At 36.7% G+C, this 12,198-nt stretch overlaps 1 protein-coding gene across 1 annotated transcript; it reads left to right on the top strand.

The window, feature by feature from the left end:
• Positions 1-3,983: 3,983 nt before the first annotated feature.
• Positions 3,984-6,379, top strand: LOC137728927 (cytochrome b561 and DOMON domain-containing protein At4g12980). Its single transcript, XM_068467734.2, has 3 exons — positions 3,984-4,757; positions 5,177-5,431; positions 5,836-6,379. Exons 1-3 carry the CDS (start codon positions 4,143-4,145, stop codon positions 6,124-6,126), a joined length of 1,161 nt encoding a protein of 386 aa, XP_068323835.2. The 5' UTR covers positions 3,984-4,142; the 3' UTR covers positions 6,127-6,379.
• The last annotated feature ends 5,819 nt before the right edge of the window (positions 6,380-12,198 follow it).

Here is a 12,198-nt window from a genome sequence, read left to right as displayed (position 1 = left end):
AACTTAACAAATTTCGAGTAGATCGAGTGGTATACAATGCATTCTGTATGGACAATATTGTTCCATTTAATAACATAATCTGGGCTTGCCCTGAACATTGAATTACATTTGAAGGTCCTGATATTGTTGTTACCCCTACTTTTGTAGGTATTAAGCTTGAGAAATACTTTCGATCACGAAGTATTGTATGTGTGGTTGCACTGTCTTCAAGACAAATATCTCCGCCATTTCTCATGTTCTGAGAATAACCACAGTTTTTATCCATGCTCTCTGAGTAAGAGAATCAGAGTTAAAAGCAAGTTATAACAAGAAAATTTACATGTCACTTTTATTGAATCTGAAATACTACAAGTTCAGCATAATAAAAGTACATCAATGTTTTAATCGGACCGGTATACTTCATTTCCCCTTTCCACAATAAAGTCTGGAACATCTAGATGAGTTGTGTTCAACTGCCCTAATAAGTCAAACACCGGATCAGGTATATCCATTGGTCTAGCCTGGTCGAGAAAATTGGTCTCGACACCCTTCTCCTTGAGGGAGGCTTGATACAGATCCACTAGATGTTTTGGGGTACGACAAGTACGCACCCAATGCCCATTGCCACCACACCTATGGCAGGCTCCTTTAGAGTTTCTAGGAGCATTGTTCATATGAGCTTTGCCTTTGTGGCGATTCGTATTTTTGAAGCTCGGGCCTGAATTATGCCTCGGAACCTGGTTGTGAAACTGAACTCCATTGTTCTTATCTTTCCTATTTCATCGACCTCGTTTGTGGCCACATCCTCGTTTATGATTATCACCACCAGAGGATGTGGCGTTCACTTCGAGGGAAGCAGCATTCACTTTTGGGAATGGTGCAGATCCAGTAGGTCGGGAATGATGGTTTTTCATCAGGAGCTCATTATTCTGTTCAGCTACTAAGAGCACAGATATCAGCTGGTTGTACTCAGTGTAGCCTCGCGTTCTATACTGCTGCTGCAGGAGCACGTTGGAGGCATGAATGTACTGAGAGTATTTTCTAGCATATGCTCCTCAGTAATAATATCCCCACAGAACTTCATCTGAGAGGTAATTTTGAACAATGCAAAATTGTATTATGCCGTTGTCTGGTGATTGTATCTGTTTCTCAAGGCATTCCAGAGAGCTAACGAATCTTCAACCGTTAAGTACTCGCTCTTTAGCGCCTCATCAAGATGGCGGCGAATGAAAATCATGGCCTTTGCCCGATCTTCAGAGGATGAGTTGCTCTCTTCCCTGATGGTATCTCCAAGATTCCCTGCTTCCAGATGGATCTTGGTATCCAGTACTCAGGTCAGGTAATTCTTCCCGGTAATTTCCAGGGCAACAAATTCAAGCTTCGCCAAGTTCGCCATTTTCTTTTCTGAAAGAAAATGAGATGTGTATGAACTTGCAATAATATGTATTCCTGGAGGAATATGATATTAGAACTTCTGGTTCTTACAAATTTTTCATTTTGATCTTCAGGCCAAAATGATAAGCACTCGAAACTTCTGGCTCGAGATTTTCAGGGTGAATGAGGAGGGCGATTGTACCGCACCATTCTCATTGAAATAATGTAATATAAAATGGGCGATTATTCCGCACCACTCAAGTAACAGGAAAATTAAATATGCAGATCAGTGTGGGCGATTATACCGCACCACCTAAAATTGCAATGAAATTAAACAGCAGGTAAATTTATATATGTAGGGTAGGGTGGGCGATTATACCGCTCCACCTAAAATTTGCAGTAAAATTAAATCTGCAGTCCAAGATAGGCGATGATACCGCACCGTCTTGGATCGCAGTAAGAATAAATTTGCAGTTCAAGATGGGCGATTGTACAGCACCATCTTAGATTGCAGTAAAATTAACATAAATAAATATTGGGTTAGTAATCAATCTCTACACCAAACAAGTAATCAAAGATGTATGTAACCGTTAGATTGAGAACTAAGAGCAGACATGGAGCAAACAGTTCATCGCGAGGGTATACGGCGCAGTTGAGGCAAAGGAAGAAGATGAACAGTAAAAACCTTAAAGGAAACATTTTTTCTTTCTTTCGTTTGTTCGGCGAAGAGAGATGAGAGAATAATTATATTTAGAGACTCGTGCGGATAACGTGTTATAAATAGGTCAAAGTTAGAGGAATAACCTTTTTAATTGTAGGTGCAAGGTAGATGTAAAATGCCACACTAAAACTATAGCACAAGAGGATAACAAATAAAAGGCAGAGAAATAGATGATGTTACTGATATTTCTCTCTCGTTTGCTTCTTCTTATATTTTCTGTTCCTTGAAAACATGCGGAGTGCTCTATTTATAGAGTAACTCCAAACTGATGCAGTTAATGCATTTTGAAATTTACGACACTTCGTCTGACTATACAATCTCTATGTATTCAACTTTTACTTTGCATGGGCATTGAAAACTTCTGCCCATGCTAAAGACTTTTGCTAACATACTGTGGATATTCATTGCTATCAGACTTTTCAACAGCAATTGTTTTCTTACCGGGATTATAAACAATTCTTTTGGCTTGAAGTGCTGCATGTGTTGTTGCATCCCATATTATGTTTACCACGCCCAAAAATTTAACGATATTTAATCTTGGATCTCCTCTGTGAAATTTATATGTTTTAACAAGATGTAATAAAAGTACCAAACAAAGTTTGAGGGTTTCGGAATTTGCTCTCGATCAACTAGCCAAATAATTTTAATTTGCTTGAATAATTTGTTATTATCACTTTAATAATCTCATTTGACACTCCAAACTTTCCATAATTAGAAAGAAAAATACACTTGTAAACAGTGTAGAACGAGATTTTTGAAATGTTAATAACAGTTCTCTAACATAAAAGAATGAAACTTGATATCATCGTGACCTAAAACTTGCATCAGCTCATTCCAGTCACATCTGGTAGGCTAAAAATCGCTGTAGGGTAGGCATAGAATCCCAAAATTCCCAATTAAAATCGACCAGATTCTTTTCTAATAATAAATCCAAATGTTCTAAAATGTATTAAAAGATGCAGTTTCGCATTTACTCCCTAAAGTTGGTCGTGTTCATTTTTGGGTTTATTTATTGCCCCAATTTTACTCTATTATCCATTTAAAACAAATTATTTTTGGTTTAATAAGTCTGATATGAAGTTGATGTTTGTGTAGGTCGAATGAAACTGATATGTATGCTCAATGCCAAGGAGAGGGACGACTCTTTCATAGACCCAATTTTAACAAAATTGTAACTTCAAAGTATTCAAGTGTAATTTTTGAAAGATATAGACCAAACTGTTGCATACCTTAAACTACAAAGATGCAAAGAGTTTAGTTGACAAATTGGTTTTAAAGTGAAAACATAACAAATTTGAAGGACGAAAATGAAAAAGAGAATTATAAAGACAAAAATAAAAACCTAAATATCCAACTTCGACGAAATTTTGCCTCATTAGAGAATCTCCAAAGGAGATGTTAAAATTGCCATATAGACATACAACAGTAAAAAATGATAGCAAACTCTCTCCAAGTGAACTTTTAGCTTCTTACATGACGCTTAGTCAATTGAAGGCAAAGTCTTTTGCTGTCAAATTTGACAGCAAATGTCAATTTTTTTAAAATAATTTTTGATAGATTTATATAATATATAATAAATGTTGTTATGTATTTTTAAGTATTAGATTTGTTGCCTCAATTATTGGACCCCACAAAAAGATAAAAAAGAATTATCAAATGACATTATTATTTAACATATCGAGGGGGAGGAAGCAAAATATTTTACAAAATGTCAAATTATCACATAAGCCATCAAATATCATTTTGATGTTTGAAATTTGACATTTTCTTTAGAAATGCTTTTAGATTAGACAGACTGGGTTGGCCACGTTGAGTTGCTAATGATATGAAACTTCAGGGACTAAAATGCAAGAAAAAAAATAATGAAGCTATTAGTGCAATTTAACCCCGTCTATTAAGTTTTGCCCACGTGGTAATGTATAAATGGCTGAGTCCATCTGTATACAGTAGATCCACCCGCACTCTATTCGTCCTAAATAATTCTCAAAACTGTCAATCTCTATAAACTGCGCCAAAGTTAGTGGAAACCCTTTGTTCATCAACCACCACCTAGCAGTTATACTCATCCATGGCTTCTTCCTCCTCCTCTTCTCTCCCAATATTTCTACCACTCACCCTCCTTTTGCTAATCTCACCCGCGCTTTCCCTCACCTGCACCTCCCAAACCTTCACCAACAACAAGCTCTACTCGAAATGCGCGGACCTCCCCGTCCTCAGCTCCTTCCTCCACTGGACCTACGACCCCGCCAACTCCACCCTCTCCATCGCCTTCATCGCCCCACCCTCTAAAACCGAAGGCTGGATCGCCTGGGCCATCAACCCGAAGGCTACTGGGATGCCTGGTTCCCAGACCCTCCTCGCCTACAAGAAGTCCGACGGCTCTATGGACGTTAAAACCCTCAGCATCAGCTCGTACAAGGATATTGTGGAGTCGAAACTGTCGTTCGACGTGTGGGACACTGCCGCCGAGTCGTCCGGCGGCGTTTACAGGCTGTTTGCGAAGTTGAAGGTAGAGAAGAAGACGGTGAACCAGGTTTGGCAGGTGGGACCCTCTGTTACCGATGGGTTTCCGGCTAAACACGACTTCCTCACGCCGAATCTTAACGCGAAAGGGACTCTGAGCTTGACCGGCGGCACCACCACCACAACCGCCAGCGGGGGTTCGAAGATGAAGAAGAGAAATGTGAGTTGAATCTCTAAATTTCCATTTTTAATGTTGGGATTTCTTTTTCCTCTTTTTATACAAGCGACATGGATGAGAGGATTTAGATTCAGGATATTGCTTGTGGGGTAAACGTTATTAACCCATCGTATTATACGAGTTGTATATATGGATAAATGTTATTAATCAGTCACGTGTAAGAGTAAACTCTTAACCACTTGAACTACAGACAATTAGGAAAAAAGTTCGAGAATCTTTAGAAGGAAAAGAAGGTTGCTTTATTTGAGTAGTGGCTTAAAGATTATAACTTTGAGTAAAGTGAAAGTGTGCATTAATGAAGATTTGGTTTTGATTTTGTGCAAGTTGTGAGAATCTGAGCTAGATTTGAGTTGGGTTTTAATCAAAATTGACAAAGTTTATTCCTTTTTTGTGTGATTCAGATCCATGGAATTTTGAATGCTGTGAGTTGGGGACTGTTGTTTCCAATTGGAATCATCGTGGCAAGATACCTAAGGGCTTTTCCTTCTGCCGATCCAGCTTGGTTTTATCTTCATATATTCTGCCAGGTATCTGGTTATGCAATTGGTGTCGCCGGCTGGGCCACAGGAATTAAGCTCGGAAGTGAGTCCAAAGGGGTGGTTTACACCCATCACCGCAACATCGGAATCTCCCTGTTTGCCTTAGCAACTCTGCAGGTAAATTCCATTCGTTGTTTCTCTTGATACAAACAATATTTTACTCTAAACTGATAATCTAAACTGCGAGAAGGGGATCGGAACTCTGATTCATAAGGAGAGCACATCCGTTCTAGTCAATGTGGCTTATGTCTACAAAATTCCATTCTAGTTTTACCTACACTAACTTAATGTAGTTCATACAACTTAGTTTACAAATTTATAATAATTTATAATGATGTTTTAGTGCTAAGTGATAAATCTACTAATGAAGATTTGGATTTAGATCATCTCTGTTTTCTGATGCAATCTTCATATAGCTACTGAAGGCAGCATTGTGTCAAAACAAGGCTGACTAATTTGTTCGTGGTACTTAATTTTGGACTGCTTTCATTTAATCCGAATTCCTTCTCTGGATCTTACAGATTTTCGCATTGTTCTTGAGGCCGAAGAAGGAGCACAAGTTCAGGTTCTACTGGAACATCTACCACCACAGTCTCGGATACACGATTCTCGTCCTGGGCATTATAAATGTGTTCAAAGGCCTAGACATACTAAATCCTGCTAAGCATTGGAAATCCGCTTACATAATTGTGATCATTGCATTGGGCGCAATTGCATTGTTATTGGAAGCAATTACTTGGATTGTAGTCTTGAAGAGAAAGTCAAGTAAGTCCACCAAGCCGTATGATGGATTCAACAACGGACAAGACTGAGCTGCCACGCGCAGCAGCTAAAAGTATGATTATACCAAACTACAGCAGATCTGTCCCATGGCAGATACTGATTTTGTAATATCAGCGGTCCTCACATTTTCTTCCTTCTCCCTTGCTTGTATAATGGTTTAAATTATTTATGATTATTGTTTAGCATGTACATACAGAGTGCTAGAGTGTGCAGTTTCCCAGTTTGTTTAATTTATGTTCTGTATAATTTAGTGAAATTGAGACTCCAACTTTTCTCCAAAAACCCTAATTGCATTCATCTCCTACACATTTTCTAGAATCCTAAGACTGTAATGTTCATGAATATGAACTTACTCAAGTGCAGCTGATCACTTTTCAAAGTTCATGTCGTGTAACTATCACATTATCACGTAGTGTTTCTAATTTTAAAATAATCGATCACCTAGGTTGCTCGACACATAAGAACAGATTCGGACAGCTACTAGCTTCCATGATACCGACTTCCATTATGTGACAGTTGATCATACTTATATGACTAACCACTAGTAGTCAGAGTGCTTGATAAGTGTATCTTATTAGATCTGAGATGGAAACAAAACCACAGAAGGAACCTTAAATGAGGTAAATTGTCAATTTATTAGTTGGAAATTTCTCAGTCTTGTCGGGGAACTATTAGATGTGGAACTATATGATTAGCTAGATTAATCTTTCCATTTAACAATTAATAAATGATCACGGGATGACTCAGTAGTTGAGGACGAATTTCAAACCCGTCTTCCACATGGCATGTCCTGGGTTCGATTTCTGCCGCTGGTGAATCACACGATGGTGACTAAGAGGAGGCTAAAATGCCTCTATGAGTCTTCTCGATTCCCGAAAAGATGAATTATTGTGGTGAAGCCACCAGCCGATTCCCTTTTTGAAAAGAAAAAAAACAACTAATAATTAAGGGATTAAAGTAATCACTAAGTCAGTCTTAAAGCACTATTCACCAAAGCCAAAAGCTAATTTCAATCGGGAATCGATTATCAACTTGACTTTATTTAGGGTCGCCGACCCCATGCATTCCAACTACCAGTCCCCACTGATTTCATCACCTTCATTATTAATCTTTGCTTGAATTTGTTCTCTACTGCATGTTTTTGCTTTGCGTATTTGATTCATTCCCATGTGAATGCATGGGTTCTTGATCTCTCCCTAATTAGTACTCGGAAGGAGATGAGATGCCTACCTTTTGCAGGGATAGTTTGTCTCCTCACTAACTAGACATTATTATGAGAATTAAAAAAGGGTTTTAAAAATACGTTTTAAAAAATGGTAACGTTAGAGTGACTAAATTTATAGACAAAATTTTGGAAACTAAAAGGTATGGAAACTGATTATTAGTTTATTTACTTAAGCGTTTCCTATTAGTGACACATATTTAGTTTGTAAATTTTGTCCCTCTAATATTGCCCTTTTAAAAAGTGAATAGTGAAAGGTTTTGGGGGTTTCCGCCGGATTTTTACAAATTTAAGTGGATAAAATTTTAGAAGTAACCAATTGTATACAATCACTTTTCTAAGCAAGGTGAAAGCCTGAAAGGTATGCTGAGTTTACCTTAGAAAGGAGGCGAGATACTTACATTTTTCCGGGACACTTATCTTAACTAACAAGAAATTATTAAGAGAATTAAAAAGGGGATTAAGGAAGGGTTTAATAAAGCGATTAGTGAGAGTTTCTTGGCCTTTTGCCGTGACTTTACAAATTGAAGTGTTAAAAAAAAATAGACGTAATTTATCTTGTTCATTACTTGATTGATGAGACACATAACACAAAAGAACTAGTTATTCAGTACTATAGTCTGGTGATATTCCTCTTTACTTGTAAGTGAGAGGTCTTAGGTTCGAATTTCGCAGATGGCGAATTCGATACCAACTTAAGTTGCTCATTATGTGCCTTAGCCGAACTCCCTCTCATCTTAGTGTAAAATATATCGTTGTACTAAAAAAAAACCACAAAAGATTGCACCCAAGGTTGGAACAATGGAAGCTACAACTATGAGCTCAATTAGAACATTATGATATCATAAATATTGCTTTAACAATCCCATAATGGCTGAATGTAAATGATATAACGGCTATAAAACTGAATTTTATCTGTTTACTATGTAATAAGGAATAAGCTAATTGAATGGGAGAAACGTTAGACTATATAAATGCTCAATTAATAAGTTAATCCAGATTGCAACTTCAAAAAGAAAATGTGATTCAGAGTCCCAACATTATATCCCCCTTAATACATCAGTTTTGCAAACAAAATTGTGAAGATTAAAAGAAATCATTAAGAATGATATTAACATGACCAATGAAGTTTTGACTAATAAGTTGTATTTTGATAGGTAATACTAATACTAAGGCGACTAACTTTTTAAACCAAATTTTATAAACCATATGACATGTTTGTTGATGATTGAATTATCGTCAAAATGTTGATTAACGTGCTTATTTGTTATTAATGATACATCATATATTTTACAAATTTAGTTTAAAATTTTAATCTACCTGGTATTACTCATTTAGAAATCCTTAATCAAAATTCTAACACTAAATAGGCCGTTAACATTCAAGATCGACACGCAAGGTGAAAGGTTGGTGGGATTTAGAGTGGGGTGGAACTGTGTCTACTACTACTGCCTTGTAAATAAAGCAACTGCAACGCAAAAGCGCATGTCCTGCTTTTCTCAAAAGCAACCTTTGATGGTGCCCAGCAACCCACACATGACATGTCTCATAATTCTTTACACAGAGAGTCAATGAGCAAGTGCACAAGAAAACAATATTGTGAAACTGTTTACCACCTGGATTAAGAAAATTATCAATTTTTTTTCCATGCATTTAAGAAAATTACCGGTTAATGATTGAATTATTTATTTAATGATTTAATAAAAGAGTCCAACCATCAACTTCATATCATATTATTTCCAAAATATAATTCAAGTAGTTGTTCTTTCTAACATCACTCGTCACCTAATATTCAAATCTAGCATTATGGAAAAGTGGTCAAATACTAATTGTGTATGGGCATGTCATAGTGATGCATTGATGATTATAAATATAAATAATAAAAAGTTTAGTTTAAAAATAAAAAGAAAAACTAAGCAACTTCCTTCACCTTCAGGTGTCAGTGAGCTGCTTACCTGAAAAAGATCAATATTTTTAATATGTATTGAATATATTTTATGTATCTAAATATTAGTATAAATAAGTATGTGTAGGCAAATACCTTTTGCATTCTGGTTCTTGCTTCGATATGAATATGTGATGACGGATTGTTGAACTTGTACTCCATCTCAAATTGTTATTTAAATGGAGTTGATGTACGAAAAAAAGTTAAATGACGTTACTTGAGCAGACGAGAAAATCTAATGTCTCACTAATTATATGATTGCATGTAATCTTCCGAGCACCATATTGATAAACCTCTTCTCAATATTTTGATTAAATTGTTGCGTGTAATTAATGGAGCGAGTTAGGTTTTTGTTAAGAAAAAGGTATGCTATTTTATTATTCAAAATTGTATTTATCACAGGCTATAGTGATTGAAAATATCTTTTGTCGGAGAACAAATTCTCTAAATGTACAGCAAATTCTCTTTAAAATGAGTGCTCGGAAAAATCTATTTAAGAAGAGGCTTGTGAAAAATTCTTTTGGATACAACGGTCCCTTCACAAATTGCTTAGTGGGTGGGGCTTCCTAAGATTAGGACTTGTATTTGTTCAAAAAAAAAAAGAAAAAGATTAGGACTTGTCGGTGTGGTTGTGCCACTAAATGATATAGAGTGTGTATCCATCTCTTTCAACCCATGCCACAAGCCAGCGCATGCAATTTGGCACATCATTCCTATGTAAAAACAACCTTTGCCCTTAACTTCACGGCTGGCAAAGAACCCATACGAAGCCTTCATGAAGTTTCTCAGTTTACGCAAATTTGATTAGTCATATTTTGTTTTACACAACCATGGTTAAAACTATTCTATTTTATGTGGACAAGGATTTGATTCTAATTTATGTGGACAAGGATTTGAACTCGGGTGTTAAAAACTAAACGCATTATCCTAATCAACTGAGTCAACTACAATATGCAATCATCTTTAATTAGAGAAACTATTGGGTTTATTTCACACGGATGCAATCACTTTACTGAGATAGACTGAGGCATCTAGTTTGGGAGCAGAGTGGGATAGAGCTTTGGCTATTTGGTCAAAAAATCTAATTTGGAGTGAGCTGTAGAACTCTGGCACCTAAAATTTCGAGCGACATGTAATAACCTAAACTTTGGTAAGAAGTGTAATTTACTATTAATACAAACTTGGTTGATCGAATCCACCTAAAACCATGTCTATGTATTAGCTAGTCCAATATACTTCAGACACTTTCATAAGTTTACAACTCAAAAATGTTGAGGTTTTATTATAAATTAATTAGCGACATGAAGAGTAGTTCAACTTACTTACAAGTTCATGTAATATCTATTCTTTTATTAATGTGATATTCAATCTCAACACACCACTTCACGAGTGGCGAATTTTCAAGCCAAACACATGTTGAATTTTCAAGTCAAAGACGTGGACAACACAAATATGGTGACATGGAGTACGTGTGGCCGTTGGGTGTCATATGTGGGACAACCTGCTTTGATACCATAAAAAAAGTTAGGATTCCACCATAAAACCAATTGGCAACATGAGAAGTAGCCTAATTACTTATAAGTACATGCAATATCCATTCTTTCTCCGACGTAGGATTCACTTTCAACATGCCCTCGTACGTGTGGCGAATCTTCAAACTTAGCACATGGACAACACAAATCTGGTGACGTGAAGTACATGTCACTGTTGAGCTTAACACATGGGACAATATGCTCTGATACCATGTAGAAAGTTGAGATTCCATCATAAAACCAATTAGCAATATGGGAAGTAGCACAACTTACTTATAAGCCCGTGTAAGGTCCCTCCTTCCCTTGATGTGGGATTCACTTTCATCATGATATATTTACACTAAGAGGTGGAAGATTTGCTACTTAGTACTACGGTATAATGTTATTCATCTTTACTTGTAAGTGAGATCTTGAGTTTGAATATCGAAATTAATGAGTTTGCAACCAATTTATTCTCTTATCCCTTAATGTAGATATTTCTTTGTATCAAAAATTAGTGTAGATATATCGTTACCTCAAAAATGATTTAAAGAAATGGAAGATTTGGGCTAAAGCGTATAATGAGCAAGCTATAACGTGGATTTGTCTAAAAAAAATTATTTTGAGGTATCCAGCCTACCAACCCAACCAATTTCATGAATAAAATTTGTTACATCGATATTACAGCTAAAACTTCAAAAGTTTTGAATGTGCATTTTGGAGGCAACATTTTATACTTAAGCCGAAAATGCTATTGACAGGATCATGAGATGTTGAATTTAAGGCTCAAAATATAGGCCTATCAATCCTGTCCAGTTTAATATGGAATGAACCTGCAGGCCCATTTTAAATTGAATGAATACAAGTGGTCTTATGACCTTTGTCTCCTTTGTGAGAGTCTCTCTATCCTCTTCTAAGACTATTTCTCATCGTTGTGTGAGTGCGTAAAACTTTCCTCAATCTGCGTTTCCGCCGACTCTAGTTGTGGCCAGAGTTGGTGGCAATCCCATGTTTCTTCTCTATTCTTTCTTTTCTTTATCTTCCCATTATATGCAAATTTTACTCGTCTCATTTTCGTCCAGATCTCATATCACGCCATAATCACTCAGTTGCTCTTTTTGCCCTTGATTTCACCATATTGACCCCAAATCCCAATCACCCATTTCCCCCCATCTCCCCAAGTCCATCCCACTCTATCATTTTCATCAATTGGTTCTATCATCTTTCCATCCATCCATATATTCGACCAACTACCATCTGTGTTCTTCTCGATTTATCACAGATTTACGAGACAGTGTGTAGAACTTTGGCTCGGATGTTCGCAGCACCACCTTTGCTCGTCCTTGTTCGTCCTTCTAGGTGTTCACCCTTGTTGGAGCTATGGCTCATGGGATCTTTCTTCCTACGGACTTTCTTTCTTTCG

The sequence above is a fragment of the Pyrus communis genome, chromosome 10, assembly GCF_041283825.1.
Source record: "Pyrus communis isolate YQ-2024b chromosome 10, ASM4128382v1, whole genome shotgun sequence".
Taxonomy (NCBI): domain Eukaryota; kingdom Viridiplantae; phylum Streptophyta; class Magnoliopsida; order Rosales; family Rosaceae; genus Pyrus; species Pyrus communis.
Note: the sequence above shows the minus strand (reverse complement) of the source record. Positions and strands in the feature narration are given on the sequence as shown.